The sequence below is a fragment of the Lycium barbarum genome, chromosome 6 (genome assembly GCF_019175385.1).
Source record: "Lycium barbarum isolate Lr01 chromosome 6, ASM1917538v2, whole genome shotgun sequence".
Lineage (NCBI taxonomy): Eukaryota > Viridiplantae > Streptophyta > Magnoliopsida > Solanales > Solanaceae > Lycium > Lycium barbarum.
The window spans coordinates 126,751,669-126,775,537 of NC_083342.1; the positions used below are offsets into that span (position 1 = coordinate 126,751,669).

At 32.4% G+C, this 23,869-nt stretch overlaps 2 protein-coding genes across 2 annotated transcripts; one reads left to right on the top strand and one right to left on the bottom strand.

Annotated features, from left to right (window-relative positions):
* Positions 1-4,660: 4,660 nt before the first annotated feature.
* Positions 4,661-9,223, top strand: LOC132598740 (COP9 signalosome complex subunit 8). The gene is made up of 5 exons (XM_060311805.1): positions 4,661-4,822; positions 4,917-4,996; positions 5,098-5,279; positions 7,641-7,748; positions 8,771-9,223. The coding sequence occupies exons 1-5, from the start codon at positions 4,739-4,741 to the stop codon at positions 8,908-8,910; spliced, it is 594 nt and encodes a 197-aa protein (XP_060167788.1). The 5' UTR covers positions 4,661-4,738; the 3' UTR covers positions 8,911-9,223.
* Positions 9,224-15,994: 6,771 nt separating this feature from the next.
* LOC132600161 (uncharacterized) lies at positions 15,995-19,795 on the bottom strand. The gene is made up of 9 exons (XM_060313260.1): positions 19,575-19,795; positions 18,519-18,563; positions 18,172-18,322; positions 17,784-17,974; positions 17,395-17,560; positions 17,142-17,305; positions 16,931-17,027; positions 16,490-16,677; positions 15,995-16,300 (listed from the first exon to the last, which is right to left on the bottom strand). The coding sequence occupies exons 1-9, from the start codon at positions 19,596-19,598 to the stop codon at positions 16,106-16,108; spliced, it is 1,221 nt and encodes a 406-aa protein (XP_060169243.1). The 5' UTR covers positions 19,599-19,795; the 3' UTR covers positions 15,995-16,105.
* Positions 19,796-23,869: the final 4,074 nt, after the last annotated feature.

Genomic DNA, 23,869 nt, shown 5'->3' on the forward strand with positions numbered 1-23,869 from the left:
GTTCAAACGTTTATAAATAAAATTCCGGTATAGTATCACAAAATTTGATTTTTTTTTTTAAATGAAATTCTAGCATACTGTGTTGAAATTCATATAACAATTTTAACTTCTATTTTATTCTCTCTGCCTTGTGCCGCACTACAAATAACCAATAATTTCCATCTTTCACTACCATCTAAGAAGTATTTTCCTCGTGTTTCATATTTCGTGACACAAAAAAGAGAATGCAAACATGTTACAAATTTTCTTTGTTTTCTCAGAATTAATTCGTTCTTTTTTTTTTCAAGCATTTTAAGTGACTCACTAGAACAAAAATGTGTTAACAATGTGATTTTGCATGTATAAATCGCCAATTTTCATATTCAATGAAAATAGATGTCTTTTTTATGAAGTATTGAGTCGTCAAATTCTCCACCTCTGTCATTTTTACTCCAACTCTGAAATTTATATACTAAAATTTCAGCATAGTGTGCTGGAATTTCAATTATAAAAGTTCGAACTTCAGCATACGATAGTGTAGTTTCACATATAAAGAGTTTCGCAACGGCATCTATAATTTCACATGTAAAGAGTTTTGAAGTGACACACAAAAGTCAACTTATCAAATTTTTATATTAGACTTTGAGCCAAATAATGGCATAAGTGGAAGCCATTTGTTAGCAAATAAATTTACCCAGAATTTCACTATTCTCTTTTTCAAACATCTAAATATTTTTTGAATTTAAGCGAATTTATGAGAAACCTTAGAAGCAAAATTCATAAAATAATCGGATATAAGCTTCTTTATCTGATGAAGGCGCATTTTCTCTAAATAAGTCATTGTTTTGTATTAACTCTGGCTGAAAAGGTAAATTAACACGATTATCTTCAAAAATGATAAAAATTAGGATATTAGTTATCACACACTAACGGTGCCATCTTTGGTAGAATTCCTTTGTGAGTAATAGTCATTCCCTCGTGTTGCTCGTCAATTAGTCTTCTTTATTGATTGTCAGTTGGCGCCAGTCCGCGACTCTTAATTGATTTGAAGGCTTCTTTAAGAATATTTAGAAAAACTATTGACAAATGGTTTTAATTTTTGAACTAAAATTACTTCATACCACATTATATCAATTTTAGACATTTCGGTCTGAAATTAAGCTTGGTAATTAAACTTTAAACATACAGATTTGATCCTGGAGTGTGCTGAGCCTAGATGGCCTAAATGTCTAAACTTCGAACTGCACAAGTAATCTGCCAACTTTAGACATGTAGTTTGAAATTAGGCTTGACAACCCAATTTCAGACATGTATTTTTGAAGTTTGGAACTCTAGACTAGTGATTTTCAATTTCAATATCGCAGGTCTGTATTTGAAGCAGATAAATATTATCATTTTAAAAAAATTCCAGTTACATCTTAAAATGTCGATCCTCTAAGTAGTTATGTTTGCACTTGTCCCTAAAAGTAGATGTCCCGCTAGAACATGTAGAAATTTCTCTAGTTATTTTATTTCGACACAATTATATTTAGCTTGTACCTATTTTTATTTTATTTTTAAACTTCTTTAGAACAAACTTCAGGTATTTAACCTAAAGTTGTTTAAAATGGATAGAGTTTCGAATTTTACGCATTACGGGTATGGCTTAAGAATGTAAGTCCATTTTTTTTTTTTGGTTGTTCATACAAATGCCCCTATTTCGGGGTGGTCTTTAATTTTTGCCTCCTCAAATTTGTGGTCTTTAATTTTCCCCTCAACACTTTTGGTGCGGCATAACTTAGATTTCGCTCGGTATAATTTACGTTTAGCTTTAGCATGTGTATAAAAATATTCTCATCACTGAGGCCATACAAATTGAACATTCTAGAAGCTTCTAGAGACCGACTGCTAGGTACGGCAGTTGTGGTTGTTCATTCTCCTTTTAATCGAGTGACTTCATATCTATCCTAACCGAGAAAAAAGAGTTCCAGAGACATCTTCCATTCATATAGATTTTGGTTTTTCCGCACCATATTTTAATTTGCCTCTTCTTCGACTCGAAATTCTCAGCAAGTCCTTGGCTGTTATTAGTTATTAAACAAATGATAGAAAAGAGAATAAGGAGGCAAGCCCCCCATCTTCCGCATATCTTGCTCATCTGACATGGCATGAATCACTGAACCTGCAATCCATAAAAACTTTGGATCCGACATCATGATAAAATACTACCCTCAATATCCCATAAGTTATGACAAGACAAAACTTTCAACACTCAATATAATCTAAAAAATAATACAGTTTTAGATTTCGCTCGACATAGTTTATGTTTAATTTCGACATATGTATCGTAACATCTACACAAATTATAGCGGACAAGGCAAATTTTTTAACACTCAACTTAATCTGAAAAATACTATAAAACTTATGCTGCATAAATTAATTCCTATAGAATTTGTACCGAGCGAGGCAAAAGTTCTGTTTACAGAGATAAAATTGTTTCAAAAAAATATGTCATGCGAAGCAAATCTAACATTTTCATTAAATAAGTAGCAAAGTTAAAAATTAAAGACCACAAATAGAGTCCGGAACCCAAATGACCTCGAAAAAAACCTTTTGAAACAAAGTACCCGAACAAAAAAAAAAAAAGGTGACATAAGTACCTTTAGCGCAGTAATTTACTGCACTAGAGGACTTAACCGTAACGGCACGGTTAAGTCCTTTAACGCAGTAGAATACCGCATTATAGAACGAGATTTTTTTTTCTATAACGCAGTAAAATACTGCGTTATAGAAACAGTAAAAAAAAATGGCCAACTTTATTTTTTGCAATACTTTAGTGTTTTTTTCCATACTTTGACCAACGATCGGTCGTGTGTCAAGACTCCAAAACGTCAATATTTTATATAGAACCTGATATTTTTTTCTGCGTACAATAATGTAGGCTCAATACATCAAGGATACGTAAATATTCGGATCGTCATTTTAGCGGTTGAAAAGGTGCCCGAAGTAAATTTTGTTTGAAAACGTTAAGTTTAAGTGTTCTATATATATAGATGTCCATTTTTGTTTGAAGACTTGTTGTCATTAGCTTAAAGTTTTTTATTTTTAGGGTTTAGATTTAAGTGTGTTATTTTTTAAAGCGTAACTTTATTTCGAATATACGCGATTTTTTGCGCTCGGACGTCATTTTAGCGGTTGAAAAGGTGCCCGAAGTAAATTTTGTTTGAAAACGTTAAGTTTAAGTGTTCTATATATATAGATGTCCATTTTTGTTTGAAGACTTGTTGTCATTAGCTTAAAGTTTTTTATTTTTAGGGTTTAGATTTAAGTGTGTTATTTTTTAAAGCGTAACTTTATTTCGAATATACGCGATTTTTTGCGCTCGGACGTCCGATTTACGCATTTTTTTTGCAACATATTCGAAATAAAACGCATTAAAAAATAACACTTAAGGAACACTTAGTGTTTGTTTCCATAAAAAGATCGCAACATCTTATTTTAATAAATCTTTTCTTTGCAACACTTAGTGTTTTTTTCATACTTTGACTAACGATTAGTCGTGTGTCAAGACTCCGAAACGACAATATTTTATATAGAACTTGATATTTTTTTTCTGCGTACTATAATGTAGGCTCAACACATCAAGGATACGTAAACGTTCGGATCGTCATTTTAGGGGTTGAAAAGGTACCCGAAGTAAATTTTGTTTGAAAACTTTAGGTTTTAAGTGTTTTATTTTTTAAGGTTTTAATTTAAGTGTGTTATTTTTTAATCAAGACATAACTTTATTTTGAATATAAATCTAATTCTAAAAAATATAGGGAGAAAAACTAGTTATAAAGTGGTCAAACTTTAGATGGTCATAACTTTGCGTTAGGATGTCCGTTTTACGCGTTTTTTTTTATCTTGCGTATTTTTTCGAGATCTACGCGGACAAACGGCCGCAGGAGGTTTGGCCGAGCTGATTTTTTTAAAAAACACTTGTTATCCTATTCAATTTCAATTTTCCCCCAAATTGGCTTGAACTTTTTAGTCTTCTTTACTTATAATATGATGATACACAATAGATTTCAACGTAAAAATCCAGAGGCAATGTAGCTGTGAATGTCAATTTCACTTTTGTGGTTTCAATTTTTCAAAATAAAGCTGACTAATTTTCTCGACATATAAAGTTTACTAAAATAACCTTATAAAAATAGAACACTTAAACCTAAAGTTTTCAAACAAAACTTACTTCAGGCACGATCTGAACGTTTATATATCCTTGATGTATTGAGTCTACATTATTGTACGCAGTTTTATATAAAATATTGATTTTTCAGAGTCTTGACACACGACTAATCGTTGGTCAAAGTATGAAAAAAAACACTAAGTGTTGCAAAAAATAAAGTTGGCCAATTTTTTTTTTCTTTTACTGTTTCTATAGCGCAGTATTTTACTGCGTTAAAAGACTTAACCGTGCCGTTACGGTGAAATTCTTTAGCGCAATAAATTATTACGCTAAAGGTACTTATGTCACTTTTTTTTTTTTTTTTGTTGGAGTATTTTGATTGAAAAGATTTTTTTTTTTGGGTCAATTTGATTCCGGACTCCCACAAATACGAGAGGGGTATATTTTGGACAAAATAGTGGACGTAGACGTTTAGGACCACATAGCTGGACCAAAGGCCCAAAGAGTATAAAAGCCCAAACTACCCAATAAGTTTGTAATTCTGATCGCTCTGCGGAAGTCAGTGACTGAGTAGAAGGAGAGTCGACGAGAAAAAAACAGTGCCCTCTAATGGATACCTCTCTACTCAACGAAGCCTTGGCCTCCAATTCCTACGACAAGATTGCTGATATTTGTGACAACCTCATGCTTCAGGCAACCTATTTTCTCTCTATTTATTTGCCACTTTAGTATTGTCAATTTAAAACAAAAAACCTAATGTTTCCATTGGTTTTGTTGGTGTTCATAGAGTGCCGCTGAGGGCATCAATTTTCAAGACGACTGGCCGTACGCGATTCACCTTCTAGGACATATTTACAACAATGACATGTAAATCCCTTAACAACTTTACTTTTGAATTTTAGGGTTTTAAATTGGGTGCTGTGAAGGAATTGCTTAGGATTATGATGTTATTGTGGTACTTTTTGCAGTAATAGTGCGCGATTTATGTGGAAGAAGATACCTGCAGCCATAAAGGAAGCCCGGCCCGAGGTGGTGGCAGTTTGGAAGATTGGGCAGAAGCTTTGGACAAGGGACTATGCTGGCGTGCACGAGGCTATTCGTGAATTCACCTGGAGTCCTGAGGTTCAGCCCATTGTAGCTTCCTTTGCAGGCAAGTTTGTGTTTTTTTTTTTGGCTCTTTAGATTGCTGATGTGCGTCATTATATAATGACTGAAACCAATACAATCTATCCAAACATTGTATCATCAAAACAATACAGTAGAGTATGTTATGCTACATTATGAAATGATATGTAACAACCACCCAAACAAGCTGTTATTCTTAATAGAACAAATGGTAGAGATTTTGTTGATTGATGGAACTAGTCTAATCAGTTTTTTTGTGAAAGCTTTACATAAGGTTTTATATAATCCTAGCAACAGCCCAACATTCTCTTTTTGCTTGTCAAAACCCTGGAAAGATTTGGTTCTGAAGAGTTAAGATGAATGAACAAATAGATGAGTTAATGGTTGAATATGTGAACAACTAAGACTTAGCATCTCTAAGGAGAAAGTAAAGGTGAGGATTGAGAATGTATTTTGTTCAAAGTTTTATCAAGTAAGTTTCTACTTGAGTTGGCGGTTTGCAAGGGATCATCATTCTTTTCTAGGGACCGTCAAAAGCCTAGACGGATTTGTTTTCTTTCTGAAGGCTATAAAGATAAGAGGGTTGAATAGATGAACAACTAAGAATTGGGACTTGTAGACTAAGTGCCAAAGGATTCTAATCTCTCTTCTGGATTAAAATTGAATGTGGATCAAGTACGTGTAAGGATTGACAATATATTGCCATTCTTATGAATTAAAAGAATCCACAAATCTGCATAATAACAAAGTTGGGATGCTATCCGGGATTAACTGTTGGAGTTTGACAATGGCTTGAGACTGGATTGGTGTTTTCTGAACTTATCTTGAAGTCTAATAGCCACTTTCTTGAACAACTTAAGTGGGCAAGGGAGAATTGTTCTACTACGGTTCTGTATGTCTTGGTATTAGCAAAGGGCCAATGATTGGTTTGGAAAGGGAGATCATAGGGCGATGCCTTTTTCTCAATCGCGATGGTCAATCTTCTTCCTGTTTTGATGTTGTGATTTTCGGTTGGGGAATATCTGCTTTATGCTTGAATCTTGATACTTATATACTTATTGATCTAGATAATAGTGTACAATGCCCTTTTCAATTATGTCTCTTTTGCTCTGAGTTCATTTTTGTCAATTACTCTTTATTTGAAGGGGAGCCTTGGCGTAACTGGTAAAGTTGCCTCCATGTGACCAGGAGGTCACGGGTTCGAGCCGTGGAAACAGCCTCTTGCAGAAATGCAAGGTAAGGCTGCGTACAATAGACCCTTGTGGTCCGGCCCTTCCCCGGACCCCGCGCATAGCGGGAGCTTAGTGCACCGGGCTGCCCCTTTTACTCTTTATTTGAGTTGGGCGAGCCTAATAGGTTCTTTGTTGTCCACATGTGCAATTCTTACAATGCGTTGCATGGACTAAAACAAGGGCTGTGTATGCTCTTTGTATACCATTTACTGATCGTGAGCAAGTCTATAGTTACTCGCTTAATTTAATAATTGTTACCTCTTTGAATACATGGAGTTTATCATGTACTTGGCTGATAAAATAGTTGTTGAGGAAAATATCTTTCCGGATATAAAGCATAGTTTGGCGTGTAATTTCTACAAATGACTTATCAAATAAAAAAGAAAATTTTCAAATAAGAAAACAGCGATATACGGTTCTTTCATCATATCTCTAGAGAACTCGGAGATAATACATGAAATATACCACCTATTAGAAAAACATAGAGGCATACATCTACATTTTTATGAGAGGTTAAGGATTAACTGTACCAAAATATATGTTCTCTTCAATCAATGTTGAATTCTTCTGCGTGGGAGATTGGTTGTGGGGGTGAAGGAAGCATGATGAAATAGTCGTCAGACCATGTTGATTGAGAGGAGTGCAAGAGCATTTCGGGGGCGAACAGTGTTTCAGCGAGCTGAGTTCCTGCTCTTAGGATCTTCTGTAGTGGTTTAAATATTTTTTGTGTTTTGGAGTTCATGCAGTTTTTTACCTTTGCGGCATGAGACCATGCTTTACCATATTTGTTTTTTGTTTGTGCCAAATTATGTGGGGCTGTATGTGTAAGAAAAGAAAATGATTGTTAGCACATTATGGGGCTTTTTTTTTTGGGGGGGGGGGGGGGGGGGGAGGATATACAGCTGAACGTAAATTGGTTATTTGTCTAAATTCTAAACTACCTGGGAAAATGTTAGTATAGTTGCTAGCAATTTTTCAAAATATAGAGAAAATCTGTTACTCAAATATGTGAAGTTCAAGTTCTTGGACATCATTGTTTTCTTCTGATTTCCTTGTGGTTTCGAAATACTGGGTGCAATGGTATATGTGTGTGCTTATTACTTAGTTTGCTGTGTACTGGATTTTCATATCATTTTCATGTCATCCTTCTGCAGAATTATACAAAAAAAGGATGTTTGAGCTCCTGCTTTCTGCTTATTCAACCATTAGCACACAAGATGCAGCTCACTTCCTGGGAATGAATGAAAATGATGCTACAAACTGTAAGATTTTATCCAATGCTGCTTGCAGTCTCTCTGAGTTATTTTTGGGTACATAAGAGGACACTAAATGAAGTAAAGTCTCTCAAAAGTAATCTTTAATGTATCGGCAATTAGAAACATCTCCATTCTCTTCAGTGTCTGGTAAGCCACAGTTTTGGACTTGATTGGCTAGGTATCCTGCTCGTTGATTTACCTTTAAAAAGCATGCTAAATGTTACTTCTAAACCTTCTGAAAAGGTTCTCTAAGATCTCAAATATAGCTGTCGTTGCTCTTTGATGTCTTGGTAGCTGTTCCTTTATCAGTTTCACCACACCTGGCAGGGAGTTTCTCAACATCTCCTTTAGTTCCTCTGCCTACGACTAACAGACACATCTGGGTTGCCCATCAATTGGGATATTAAATTGGCCTAATTTTTCCAAGGCCCGCTTTCCATTAACCTAAATGATCCTAATGATCTATCAGATCTTGATAGCTGGCACTTCCATCCATGATCAATTTGAACTTTCTGGTAAGGAGAGCAAGTGAACTGATTAGTTTTGGGGCCATACGTTTGGCTAAACTGTGACTTGGGGAAAGAGCTAATTCTATCAAAAGTGGCTACAGTGTCTTTGATGTTTATTCAATGAAGTTAATTAATAGTGCTTCGTACTCCTAGTACAGCTAAACTTTTATAGCAATCACTTTGTTGGATTGAAGACGATTATCGAGTTGTTGAAACAAGTCAAAAGTGTTAGATAGGCTATGATATTCTAAGATCGAATCAGTTTGTTTGAAGTGGTTAACAAATATAGGTGCACATCAAATGTTAAGAAGTACATACAATGAATTCTTTCGAATGCTTATCCATTTATCACTACATCTTGGGTATTCATAAGATCTCGCCTATTTGGTTTTTATTTGTTTGCTGTTGCGATTTTATTTGCAAGTCTCAATTGTACTTGCCAGAAAAAAGAATCTCAATCATAATGTGTTCGTGAGTTTTCATTGTTTGGTAACAATGGTTTTGTCATCTCCCTTTCAGATGTGCTGCAACAGGGCTGGGTGTTGGATTCAGCTTCTCAAATGCTTACTGTGAAGAAGCAGGCAGTTGTAACAGAACAGAAGTTAGACCCCAGTAAATTACAGCGCTTGACAGAATATGTGTTCCATCTTGAGCACTAACCAGTTTGTTGGTTCCGGGATTTCTAAATCTGGTAGTCATTAGGTGTTTTTGTTACTCTTAAGTGGTTGGAGAAATTAGGTGGCAAAATTTTATAGCAACAGATCTAAGCATGGATCCGATGATTATTATCTCTCTTGGTAACTATATTACTACGATGAAGTCGAGAAGAGAGCACAGTTCTTCGGAAACTTTCTTCGTTAGGGGGCATTAGTAGATATTGAACAATATCGAATGGTTCTTTGATTTAATTTTTCATCTTTTCTCTAAAGATCTTCCATTCCATTCCCTGGTCTGGTGGAAGTATTTGGAAAACACTACTAAATGTGTGCAAATTTTATAAGGAAACTGTTGACCTTAAAATCGAAAAAAGAATTCAACATTCTAAGAAATGATCAAAATAGAAATTATCTTTGCATTTGGTTCCGTGAAAGTTCAGGCTTCAAGCTAATAGAAAGAGTCGGAGAAAGCGTTCATTCATTACTTTGAATCAGTGTATATATACACTAGCAGGAACATCCATCTTACTATGTGCCCAAACTGATGGTCTTCCAACTAAGGCAAAACACAACCTTATACTACCGCATCAACATTCCTTTCTGTTTATTAGCAGTGAATCCTAGTTATTTTTGTATTGGTAGAAATGTTCAATTATTCTAATTTTACAATTTACCTTTACTTAAGCAAATTATTTAACCACGTTTTTTTGTTCCAAATTCATTTGTTGAATGCATATAACTACTAGTAATATTTGTCCATCTAATAATTCTTTTCTAGCGTTAAATATAAAGAGTGACGTAATATATATATATTTTTAAAATAGAGAAATTTCCAAACATTAGTACTATTGACGAGTAATATGATATTTGAGATGACATTTGTAAATGGCGTTTTTGTGACATTTTGTACCAAATGTCGTCTTTTACGACACTTGGTATCAAATATGGTTTTTGTTTTGGGTAAATGTTGTTATTTTTACGATATTTTATCACTAAATAAAACGCGTCGTATTCTTGCACTATGCTTAAAAATGAAAGTTCAATTTACTGGTTGAGTCTAAATTAATCTTTAAACTTCTGGAAGAGTTCCCACCTCAAAAGTGCTTTAATATTTTTTTTGGTTAATATTTATGCTTTTAGAAGCTTTTTTCAAAGAATTCAGTACTTGCGAAAAGCAAAACAACTTTTCACAATAATAAAATTCCTGAACAATGACAATATAGAGGGAAAGACTAAAATAATCTCAATACTAATAAGATGGAAAAGTCTAATTCTTACTACTAGTATTAAACTTTCAATTATTGTGAACTAAGAATTACACACAGCTGCATGCAATTCTCCAGAAACCTGAAATCCCCAAAACTTCCGAAAATCAATCCACAACTTTAATTAATATTAAGAAACTAGCCATGTATGCTGCAACTTCTAATGTTCTTAGTTATATATCAACAATCGAACGAAGCTTTCGTTTACTCGCAGAGCCAATTTTTGTCCACTATTTCTCCATCTGATTCACGATCTGATAATCAAGTAAAAACAAGTAGATTTAGATCGATGGAATGAAAACCTCAGTCCAACAAAGAGTCAAGAAATTGACCATACAATTAAATAGAGATCAACTAATTAATAATGATATAAAACCATAGAATTATTTATGCTAAAAGATCCAGAAACTGCTTGTTTTCAGTTTTACGTACAACTTGAAATATTTTTGCTAAAAAAAAAGAGTTTTAGTCGAAAATATTTTTATATCATGACAAAAGTTATTTATAAACAAATAGTCCAAACTCTTACTCATACATTTGTTTAACTAACATTTAAACGTAGTTCAGATTTGACACTCAATACTATCCACACTCATCCTCAACCATGGACTGACATATTTCATCGACCTTTACGCTCACTCAAACTGAAAAATGATCAAGAGAGCAAAAATAGTTTTTTCGATGTAAAATATTTTTATATGAAAATATATTTCACGAAAAACATTTTACATCATACCATAATACACTTACATTTTTGCATTCTTTTTGTTGGTTCCGATGCTTGAATCTTCTTTGGTTGAGATATTCATATTAGGACCTTTTTCTAGCAGGGAGACTCCAATTACATTCATCCTCAACTGGTGATAGCCTATTAGTACACTGTGCAATGCAAGGAAACTTGATCAGCTAATAAAAAAAGTTATTTTTTAATTTTTAATTTTCTAAAAGGCAAAATAAAAATCTCCAAATTTCGCTAACGAAACCTGATAAGAAAGAAGGAAGAATGAACAAACTATTGATGAACAAATACTTATAAACTAGTTTTAAACAAGAATATTTTAAACATTAAAAAAAAAAATTCTTTACGTATATAGTATAAGATCAATAGACTGAAAATATTTTCATATTTTTCAATTCATGCAGTCTTATCTATGTCAAAATAATATTTCATAAATTCATATTGCACAAAGTCCAAAATTACAAGTGTAGTGAAATAACTAAAAAAACACTCAAGCTAACATGAATATCACCGTCTTAAAAGAAATTCAAAATAATACTACAATTTATACATCTCGTACAACTAAAAAGTGATAAAAATTCCAATCCTATCATAACATAAGAGGATATAACTACCTACTGAGAATTGTTAGATATAGCTATAGAAAGACGAAATAAACAAAAGGCTTGAATCACCTTGTAGAGGTCAATGATGGAACGAAATTTTATGCTCTTCGGTATTCCTGGCTTCAAACGGCGATCTTCTTCATCTCTTATCGGAACTTTCGAGCCACTACTCGCATCATTATCCTTTAAGATATATTATTATAATTCGCACATATCAATATACTCACATTATATTATGTTAGAGAGAAGAAAAAAGAAGAACAAATTGGTTTTGGAGCTCTTAAATGATCTCCGGTATCGTAATCATACGTACAGATTAATTCTTAGATAACCCATTATACCCTTCATTATTGATATGTAACACCAGTACGTACTAATCGTCGATCACAAAAACGAGATGATGATCAATAACGCAACATATTAAACCCAAAACCAGAATATATATTTAGATATTATATTATTTGCTGCTTGCTTCCAGAAAGTTTTGTTGAAACTGCAAGCTTTAACAAGAATATCATCTGTGTATATAGAAATTAATTATACTGGACCAAAACTTACTTTTATATATTTATTGCTGACCTGATAAATAGATGAGATGGATGGAAACTTCCTTTTCTTCATTCTGTAAACATGGCTGCTTTCTTCTTCTTCTTCTACAGTCATTACTTTTGAGTTGTCGCTGTCGTCGGAATCGCGGCTGAGATGAATAAGCTGTAACGCGGCCTTCATCTCCGCCGTCGTTGGTTCCGTTTGCATTCCTCTAATTTTCGCCTTTGACGAAGACGTAGATTTCTTCATTAACTATAAATGTATAAATTAAATATGGAGGGAGAGAGAGAGAGAGAGAGAGTGTGTGTGTATATATATATTGATAGCTGATCTTTGCGTTTGTAATAGTTGATATCTCTATTATATGGAGTATGTAACTATATATCGAGAGAGAGGGAGAGGGATGTTTCTATTCCTCAGTGTGGGGTTTTTGGATGTTATTTACGAATATGGAGTATATCTTTTAACCCTCGCTCTTTCTCTTTTTTTTTTTTTTCTTTTCTAAAACTAAAATCATTTGGGCTTGTTTAATTAGTGGGATATATGGTCAAATACACCCCTAAAGTCTGGGATTTATCTTATTTATGTCCCTTGTTAACCTATTAGCTCAAAAGATTTCTATCGTTATTTTTTGTCTCAAACATACAAGAATTGTCCCTCTCAGGTTTTATACCATGTAAATTTTATCTAATTTGATTGACACAGTGGAAGTGGAAGTCATGCATGTCGGATATATTTGTACCTTTTTAATTCTTCAAAAATATTTAAATATAGTAATTGTTCAGGAGTACTGTGCTTCAAATTAAGTAAATTATTAGAAAAGAAAAATACATTCAAGAGAGATAAAGTTATTCTAGCAAACAAAGGGAAGCTATAAAATTAATTAGAAGACAACAAAACTTACCAACATGTCAATTATTTGGACTGTGCTTATCTCTTTTCCCTAAACTATTTTTTTTTTATTATAGTGAACGTTCTTCTTTGTTGTTTCCTTCATTAACTTAATCTTCATTAGCTTCTAGCTATCGAGTTTAGGTCAAATAAATAATGTACATGCACACAACCGTGATAAGAGTTATACATGCTTAATTGAAATTCATTTCATCTATGAGTTTACCCTGAATCATAATACTTTAATCCTATTGGAGACGTAATCTTTCCTTAGCAAGACGTGATGTACTAGCAATATTATTCTTGTTGCCTATACTTTTTGATCCTTTTCTAACAATTGTGACTTATATATGCCAAGTAGATAGATCATGCACATTTTGTGGCAAATGCAATAATTTAATGCAATAGTTATTGTATGTTTTTGAGCAATTGGAAATATGAAAATATGGCACTCCTCGACAATTAAAAAGATTTAAATATATGAACGCATATGTAATAATTATTGTGTCAGTCAAAGTACAACACTTTTCCACGTTCGAGGGGCATAATTGAGACGAATGATGTAACTCGTGAGAGGTCCAACGGCCAATAGATTATCGTAAGAGATATGCAACATGAATCCCAAAAGGTTAGGGACAAATTTGAATTTTTTCCTCAGTTAATTAAATAATTGAGTTATTGCTAATTTAAGGGATTGATGCTCCAGGGGCAAGATTGTATTTAAACTATTCTTTTAGTTATTCTTTCTTTTGGTTCCTTGTTAAATGCTAATTTGCTCATGACTTGAATTTGCTCTGCATAATTAAACCCACTTAAGAGTAGGTTAACCAGGAGTTATTTGAACTAAAGTAACAGATTTATTAAGAAAAAGTACAGTGTTCTCCTGATGGGTGTAAATTATTCATGTAATTTTTTACATAAAAAAATAAGTTGTAAAATAAAACATGAATAATTATATTTTATTCTCGCATATTTGCAGCAAAAAGAATATCTCGAAAGAATGAAAAATAAGTAAATGCCAAAGAGATAAGAAAATATCTCATGGGTGCAACCACAAGTCCATGTTTACAACTGTGAAATTTCACATGTGGGAATTACATAAACACAACATTGGGAGAAGTTGCAAAATTCACGGGTGTGACCACCACTTTCATCTTCACACCCGTCAAGTGTTGGCATCAAGAAAGAAGTTGTAAAATTCACGGGTGTGACCGCCACTTTCATACTCACACCCGTCAAGTGTTGAAATCCACGGGTGTGATCGCCACTTTCATACTCACACCCGTCAAGTGTTAAAATCCACGGGTGTGACCACCACTTTCATACTCACACCCGTCAAGTAAGGTCACGGAAGTGAGCACTACTTCAAGGAATGCATTCGTAGGGGGAGAACACTATATTTTCCTATAAATAGAGGCATCACTGTGCTTAGAAGAGATCTAAACCAATTTTGAGAAGAGATCTAAACCAATTTTGAGAAAGACATAAGAAATAGTCTTTGCTCTATTTCTCTTCTTTTATTTATATTTGTAGGAGTAGTATTTTATTTTAATTTCTTTCTTACATACTCCTTAATGGAGTAGTTTCTTTTTGTTTGTTGGGATAGTTGAAGAAGCTTGGTTTGATGTTATAATAATTATCTTTACTTTAATTTTGTTCCATGTCTTGATATTCAAATCTTTGATCTTGCTTCTGTTAGTCCTAATTCTCACGGAGGAATTAATTCAAGCTAGTTTATTGATTCAAAAATCTCAATATTATTTCTTTTAGTCATAATTCTCATGGAGGGATTAATTCAAATAATTTTGTTGGTTTAAAATTGTTATATTATTTCTTTCGGTCCTAATTATCACGGAGGGATTGACTCAAATAAGTTTAATGATTTGAGGGGTCTCTATTTTATTTCTTTCAGTTCTAATTCTCGCGGAGGGACTGACTCAAATAAGTTTATTGATTTTAAGCGCTAATCGCAAGAGGTCTTTAGTCCTCATAACACAAATCAAGTCAAATAAGTTTTCCTATTCTTTTGTGGAATATACTAGAATAAGATTTTATTATAATTGAACCAAGTGGATTCAACGACTCCCACCTCTTTTCTTTTTAAATTTTCTAATAAGTTGTTTGTTTTATTTTAAGTAATTTATAATTTCAAAACCTTTCCTTTCATCAATTTGATTCTCTCAAATAGTAACCAAGACAATACACATATGTAGCCTAGGTGGTTCCAATCTCTGTGGGACGATATCTTAAACTATACTAGAATTTGACTGAGTACGAGAAAATTTTCCTATGCACTTTGGCGTCGTGATCTCCCTTCCGAAACGGTTCTAATGTATAATGAAAAAACTAATCAAGCAAAGCTATTCAGACTTATCTTTCTCCTCTCACGGCCTCGGGCAAAGGTTAAGCTAAACGTGCATTGATCAAGTTTTTCCATTATTGGAGGAAGATGTATGGCACATAGAAGACTTAGAAAGAAAAAGGGAATGTTGAAGATGACGAGCTATTAGAGTCACCCTGGGTTGGATAATTTGCAGGGAGTAGCAATGGTATGGCTTTAACTTACATTATGCCTGAATTGATAGTGTGATATAGCGATTAAACTAGATAATTCGAAGATTGAGAAGGATGGGAGACACACCTGGATATATACAATTAACCGAAGAACTCTTTAACGTTGGCTTATAAAAGTTAAAAAAGTTGGGTCAGGCTGAGTCAGAAAACACTTTATTTGGGTGAGAGTTTTTTAAGTTATAAAATAATTTTAAATCAGAATAGGAACTTTCTAGTGAGAGTTGATTGCTTTTATGGTTAGACTTGATGAGTTTTCTACAATAATACTATAAGTTCGAGGACCTTATGTTTAGTTAACCGGAATTTAAATGCAGTATTATATTTGGAGTCTTCTCACGAATAAAAAAACTCACATTTATTAATTTGGTACAAATTATTGAATGTGAATTTTTTTCCCTTGAGAGAGCTCACCCCATTCTTGTACAAATTTTGCAAATAAACTTTTGTAAAGGGTAGATAATAAAGAACAATTGAAGAAGTAGTTGACAAAGTATATAAGGCGAATTATATTTAATATTGTAAATGAATTGATACTATTAAATATTCAAAAAGATGATTAAAATACAATCTTGGAGCTAGGTGGAAGAAGTTGTAGCATCCTTTTCTCCGTTGCCCTTTTGGTTTGCTCTCCATTTTCTCTTACAACCAACATTCTTTTTATTTGTTATGATACTTGAATCTTTTTTTGTCGAGAGGATCATATTTGGATCTTCCTCAGTTGGAAGATTCCAATTATATTCATCTTCAACTGCTGAGAGTCTGTTAGTACTCTGTGGAATGCGCGAAAACATGATGAGATAATCAAAATAATTTACCATTTTTTTGTTTTGTCAAATATCTAAGAACCAAAAAAAAAAGAAAAAGAAAAAAAAGCAAACTATTATTGAACAATACGAGAAACTTGTTGAAAATACTTAATGTTAACAGAAGAAGATAGACATAAGGTTTATATGAATTACCTCATAGAGGTTAATGATGGAACCAAATTTTTTACTTCTCGGGATTCCTTGTGTGACATAGTAATTTCCATCTCTTTCGTCTCTTGTCAAAAGTTTCGAGCCATAATTGGCGTTATTGTCATTTAAAATACAAACAGTATTATCCGGGAGGCTATCTTCACATGTGACTTTGTTGACCTCAAACTCAACTGAAAATGATGTGTAACCACATGAGATGATATGATAGACATGGAACAAATTATAAGTTCAAAAAATGCAATTGGAGCTTTAATCTAATGACTGCATTTTAGGCTACAACTATGTTGTGTGCCATTTACGTCAAGAGTTTCAATTACTTTGCACGTATTGGTTTAAAATTTAGGATCCGTCTCTACCTTTCAACCAGAAAAGTCAAAAAATTAACATAAGTGTCAATTGTAAGATGTAAAATTCCTCAAGTACCATTGATGTCTTCTTCTTGTTGTTCATGTAGTTCCTCCTCAAAAACATCTTTTTGATCATTTCTCGTGTTGCTTTCGTTGCGATCTTCAGAAATCGCCTGTAAATTCACTTTGTTTTTTTAATAAATGATAGATAGAAGATATATTGTGGAATACAATGAGCGTGTTCGACGAAAAATTCACGTAGATAGACATAAGTGTAGATCGATTACCTTTGCGAGGATAAAAAGGGAATTAGATATCGTATTCTTTGGTATTCCCTCATTTACATGGCAGTCTTCATCTATTTTGTCATATGTATTATCAGCGTTATTGTCCGTTAAGCTATGCTTAGAATTATTCGCCAGACTATCTTCACCAAGGCTCTCAAACTCACCTAAAAAGCATGCATTACCAAATGAAAAATAAAATAAATAATAGTATAATTCAATTATAAAATATAGAATTAATTAATAAATTACGTACCATAGATAGCTTTTTGCTTTTGTTTATCAGGGAGTGTCTCCTCCAAAGTTCCCTCTTGATCTTTTCCTGTTTTGTCTTCTTTATGTACTTTAGATTTTTTGTTCTCTAGAGTACTTGGGCGACTCCAATTATATTCAACTTCAGGTGATGAGAGCCTATTCGTACGCTGTGAAATGAAAGGGAACTTGATGAGATAATTAAAATAAGTTTAACAGTCTTTCTATATAGTCCAATTTCACATCAAAAGAGATAAAAGAAGAGAACGAATGATAAACTACTGTTAAACAATACTGAAAATTTGTTGAAAAAAAAACTTAATTATAATATGCTAGTTTTAAAGCAAAATTATCCAGCAAGTAAATAGACACATAATATATGAATATAATCACCTTGTAAATGTTAATAATGGAACAGAATTTTGTGCTCCTTGGTATCCCTTGTTTCAAGCGATAGTAGTTTTCATCTTTTTCTTCACTTACGGGAAGTTTTAAGCCACCATCAATGTTAGTTTCCCTTAGAGTATCATCTACATTATCCGATAGACTATCTTTACTTGTGACAATATTGAGCTCAAACTCACCTGGAAATCACGCATTGCCAAATTAATGAGATGGAATGATTTATACATGAAATGAATTAGAAGTTATCTTATACGTAATGAATGAAACAAATCCTCTGCATCCATAGATTTAAAAATTAGGATTTGGATCTACGTTCGCATCCAATTTTTTTTTTTAGAAAAATATAATTAATATGAGTCAATTGTAAATTTAATACCATTGTTGTCGTCTTCTTGTTGTTGATTTTGAGGTATTACTTCCTCGAAAGATTCATCTAGCTCCTTTTGCTTTTTGCTTCCGTTATGTTCTTCACATATCTCATTTTGTGTCACCTCTTTATAAGTTTCCTCTTTAGTTTTGTCAAGTGGCTGGAGATAAGAAATATATTGATAATAAAAATTGAGTGAAAAAAGAATATAGGAATAGTAAAATGACTTCGAAACTATGGTGGAACAAGTAAAAGAGTTTTCATTAATCTTGTTGATTATAGTCTTCTGAAATTAATTAGAGATGATTCATAAATTGAAAACAAAGAAAAAGAGGAAATAAGTGGGTATGAATTACCTTAATGGTGAGGTCAATACTATTGGAACTTAACATTGTACTCTCCTGAAATTAGATACAAAAAGCAAGACTAACCAATTATTTAAATTCACAATCATGCTCACACATAGTAAGATCTTCCCTCCATACTAATGAGTTCAAAGTGGGAAACAAAAGAAATTATAGAAAACTGAGGGAAAAAAAAAATACTCCGCTTCATTTTTATGTGAGTAGAGATCGATCACTTTCATTTTTGGCCCTATTATGTGCTGGTCTTTACTCTTTAGTTTTTTCCCTTATGCAAACAATTTTTTTGCGGGACATGAATTTATATTTTTGTATCATAATATCCCACAAGTTATGTCTCGTGTCCTTAATAAACTTATATCTCGCTAGGCATAAACTCGATTTTTAAAGGCAAAAATTAAAGACCAGTCCACTTGAAGGTCAAATCGTGAAATTTCTTCTCGAAAAAAGGGAGATTTTTTTTTTCCAATCATCGTTATGCTTTGCTTATGTGAATATTAAATTTAGATCTAGCATATATTCATACAAAATTGTGGACCAAAGACATAAACCATTAATACGTGCAACCATCAAATCAAAATCTAGAACTGAATTTAAAAAAATTGATATTACAACGAAGAGAAGGAGGCAAAATGTGGGACTAAGCATTTTTATAGCAAATTTAACCGGCTATATGTTTTTAATTTTGTAACCTTTGTGTGAGATGTGAGCACTTGCAACAAATTATTGGATTTGAATGAGGTTGTTCATACATGATACATATCAATACACGTTATACTCTAATGGATAAATGAAACAAAATGAAAAAAGAGAAAAAGAAAAAGGAAAAAATCAAGCAGTTGTCAATCTTCTTGTTGTTGGTCCATAATTCAGAACCAGGAAAACAAAGGGGAAAATAAATCCAAAGAGAATTGCATACCTGAGCTAGCGTCTCTAATAAGCAGTGACATTGGCAAAAGTCGAACTATCAATATATAGGTGAACGCGGGGGCAAAAAGAGGAAAAATAAAATTAAATAACAAAATGAGATTTGGATAGAATCAAACTCACCATCACCGAATCCGAGTCCTTCATTGTAAGAAAATTAACTAGCAAAAATGAATTGAATAAAACGAAGAAGCAAATCAGTATTGTCTCAGTCACGTTATATGTCTCGTATCAGCCGCTGATATATTTTCGTAAAATCTTGAACTAAGTGAAGAAGCAAAACAATATTACCTATTGCCTATATTGGTTCAAATATCTCCTCTTGGCCGCTTAGATATTTTCCTGAAAACGTGAAATCAAACTGAAGAAGTGAATCTATCAGTGGAGCGTTTTATAAGTGCAATCTTGGCTGCTGAGCTGTTATTTGAGAACTATGTTTGTTCAATTTCGGCAATTCAAATTTATTATTTGTCAAATAAAGACCAGAAGATATTTTAATGGTCTGAACATACGAGAGTATTAAATCAATTATTGCAAAAAATTTCCTTTTATTGTTGTGGTAATAGTGATATTTTAACACTAATTGAGAAAGTTATTTAAAATTTATCATTTAATTCTTTCACTTGTAGCATTTATGTCTTATTATTTATTTATTTTTGTAGTTTTTTGTGTGTTTTAATTTTGAGTATAATACGCGACAATTATGTTGTTTTATGATAAATTTGAGATGATTGATTTTATACATATATTGTAACTGATATGTTTTTATAGCTAGTACTTCTTCAACAATTGCACTATACTAGACTCGTATTTTACAATTTATTTACTCGACTTATTTCATTTTGGTGATTAGAATTCAAATATAGTTAGTACATTTATGCCCCTGGACTATCTCAAAAGTAAAAAAAAAAATTATTAAAAAATAAATAAAATGGAGGTCTGTTAGTTTATAAGGGCAAAAGTGAGCCAAAAAGGTGAGCAAAAGATATCTTTAGCAAAATAGGTGGATGAAGAATATATTTAGACCTTTTGAAATAGTCAAGGGACATTTTTTTAATCATTTTCCGAAGAATTTATAATTTAGTAATGTTAATTCTTATGCTAAATCAGTAAGTGCCCGCAATTTCTTGACTATGTCAAAATGAATTTAATTAGCTTTCAAAGTGTTAATCAGATTTGTATTTGGACAATCAGATTCACTACCTTATGCAATAAGTGCCCAGAGTTCCTAGACTTTGAGAAAATGAATTAAAGTAGTTCTAAAAAAGTTAATCAAATTTCATATTATTTGAACAATCGGATTCACAACAAAATTTAAGTAGGACAATAAATTGTGATTGAGAATGTAATATTTTTCTTACAAAAGACATTGGTAGTTATTTTGCTCTAAAATTGAACTTTTTGATTCTCTATTGGGGATGTGGAAGACTCCATGTACCCTCTCTTTAAACTTGATTACATATACTTTCTCTGTCCCAATTTATGTGATATTTTTCGCTTCCCGAGATTCAAACTGCATAAACTTTGACCAATATTTTGAGATGTATTTTTTCAATAAATTGATATGAGAAAAGTTGCAACTTATAGTACTTTTCATGTAGTTTTCAAATATATAAATTTTAAACTTAAAATATTGAGTTAATCTAATCCAATTTAGCTTTAAAATTTAGTCAAATTGACTCTCGAAAAGCCAAATTTATCACATAAATTGGGACGGAGGGAGTAGAAATTAACAAGTGTGTGACACACTTGAAACAATATATGAGTAACAATTCATTTAAAACTGCAGAAAATATTAAACCAAAATAGAAACGCAATGTTAAATTGTATAGAGAAGCATTTACTTTTTTCTGCAATGCATTGGCCGAAGAACTTATGGGGTGAAAGGGATTGAATTAAATGAACAGATTAAAAAATTAATTTCTTTGTCGTATTTATATGTCTCCTCTTGACCTTGAACTACTCTTTTGAATAGTTACGAAGTCAGGAGTTCTAGTAAAGAGATTCAAAATATAGTAGAAAACAATATTTACCATTTATCAAGGAGACCAATAATGTACAAATATAAAGAGATGAGAGTTCTAAATCACTTAACACCAATAAATTTCAATTTATCTATTGCAGTAATAGTGATACTTAACACTAAATTGAGAAAGTTATTACAATGCCATTTATTTTTTTTAACTAATTTGGCACTCATGTCTTTTTTTTTTTTAAAGAAAAGTTATAGTGATTCTGTGCTATTAGCTTTGAGTGAAATATGCTCCGGCTTTCTTTTCCATGGTCGTTTTAAGGTGACTGATTTTTGAATATATTATTTTCTTGGAAAAATAATTTAATCATTCAGTAGCATTCTTATGCTAATTTAATTTTATCTACAATTCCCAGATTTTGACAAAATGAATTCAAATAATTCTCAAAAAGTTAATCCAATTCGAATAATCAGATTCACTACAAAATTTAAGTAGGCCAAATAAATTGTGTATCGAGGTGGTATCTACTTTTCTTTAGGAAAATATTTGTACTTAGTTAGCTTTAATTTTTTTATTTTCTATTTAAAAGGGGGGAAGGGAGAGGTGGGGGGGGGGGGGGGGCATGGTGGACACCAAGTAGGGTCTTTCGATTTTTCCATATACCATACTGAGCTAATTATGTTGTTTTTTCAAATATATAAACTAAATCAAACCAATAAAGTTCTATTTTTTTGTCTCGTTTTTTTGTTCTGATTTTACAGTTGGGTTTGACTTTTTCGTTGAAATCTATACAACATAAACATGTAACTAGTGTTTCTGAATATTTATTCTATATTAGTAAAATTAAAAAAAATTATATGGAAGTATGCTTGAATTGGTAGAGGGTACATAATATAGCGGTATTAGGCTAGATAAATCTAAGATTGAGAAGTCTATAAAGTGGACATATGATGCCGTAATTGCCTATGTAATGGGAGACACACCTCAATATAGTAGGTTTCATGAAGAGTATTTTAACGGTCCGTTTGTTAAAGTTAAAAGATTGGGCCGGGTCATGTCGGAGGGGGGGGGGGGGAACTTTTTTATTTTTTAATAACTTTTTGCTAGAATAGGAACTTTCTGGCCAATTTTATTCAAAAAAAGGCCAAAATGAATTTTTATGAAAATTAATGAAAGTTGAATAGTTTGATTTTACGGTTAGAAAAATTAGTTTGATAATTTTTTGCTATAATATTATAAGTTCGACGAACTTATAATATAATTAACATGAATTTGGACATAGTATTTTGTTTGGGATTTCCCTCGAAAATGAAAAAAATACTCACATTTATTGTTTTGGTGAAGACGTTGAATGTGAATAATTGTTTTGGTGAAGACGCTGAGTGTGAATAATATCTTTCATTGAGAAAGATAACACTGATCTTGTTGACTTATTTTTAAAATAAACCTTTGTAAAAGGAAGTTAGTAACGCAAAGTATGTAAGGCGACTTAAATTTAAAATTGCAAATGAATTGATACATGAATTCAACTTTCAAAGAAATAATTAAAATACAATCTTGGAGGTGGAAGAAGTCGTAGCATCCATTTCTCCCTTACCTTTTTGGCTTTCTCCCAATTTTCTCTTACAACCAACATTCTTTTTGTTACATGAATCTTCTTTTGTCGAAATATTCATATATGGATCTTCTTCAATTGGGAGATTCCAATTATATTCCTCTTCGATTGGTGAGAGCCTGTTAGTACACTGTGAAATATTGCAAGGAAACTTGATGAGACAATCAAAATAAGTTTAACAATTTCTTTATTTTGTCAAATATTCGAGGAACAAACCATTGTCAACAATATTACACACTTGTTGAAAATATTTAATATTCACGTAAGAAAATAAGCGTAAGGTAAATATGAATTACCTTATATATGTTAATGATTGAACAAAATTTTATACTTCTTGGTATTCCTTGCGTGATATGATATTTTCTATTTTTTTCATCTCTTGTCCAAAGTTTCGAGCAATAATTGACGTTATTATTGTTTAAAAGACGATCAGAATTATCTGAAATACTATCTTCACATGTGATTCTATTGAGCTCAGACTCACCTGAAAATCATGCATAACCAAATGAGAAGGTATGATACACACGGAACATTAATAAGTTCAAAAAATCAAATTGAAATTGCAATCTAATGCCTGCATGCACTTTAGGCTACAACTCGAAACCCTGTGCCTTCTAGGTCAAGAGTCTCAATCCTCGCAAAAACTCTCACCCTTTTTACATAGGCAGATCAACCCTTCATGGATCAATAGGTATGCATAAATATATTTACTGACATTAACTCGAACTATATAGATACATGTTTACATTGCTAAGTCTGCACCTATTATCAGATGGGACAACGGGTGTGTTAATACTTTGCACCTACATATATAACTTGAAATCTAGGAT

What these genes read in the sequence shown, in the direction of transcription:
- LOC132598740 (XM_060311805.1), top strand. Translation starts at nt 4,739, where the DNA reads ATGGATACCTCTCTACTCAACGAAGCCTTGGCCTCCAATTCCTACGAC. An exon ending in CATATTTACAACAATGACAT is followed by an intron (nt 4,997 to 5,097) that starts GTAAATCCCTTA and finishes TACTTTTTGCAG; the next exon opens with TAATAGTGCGCGATTTATGT. An exon ending in TGAAAATGATGCTACAAACT is followed by an intron (nt 7,749 to 8,770) that starts GTAAGATTTTAT and finishes TCTCCCTTTCAG; the next exon opens with ATGTGCTGCAACAGGGCTGG.
- LOC132600161 (XM_060313260.1), bottom strand. Translation starts at nt 19,598, where the DNA reads ATGAAGGACTCGGATTCGGTGATG. An exon ending in AAAGCAAAAAGCTATCTATG is followed by an intron (nt 17,306 to 17,394) that starts GTACGTAATTTA and finishes CATGCTTTTTAG; the next exon opens with GTGAGTTTGAGAGCCTTGGT. An exon ending in ACAAGAAGAAGACATCAATG is followed by an intron (nt 16,678 to 16,930) that starts GTACTTGAGGAA and finishes CATCATTTTCAG; the next exon opens with TTGAGTTTGAGGTCAACAAA.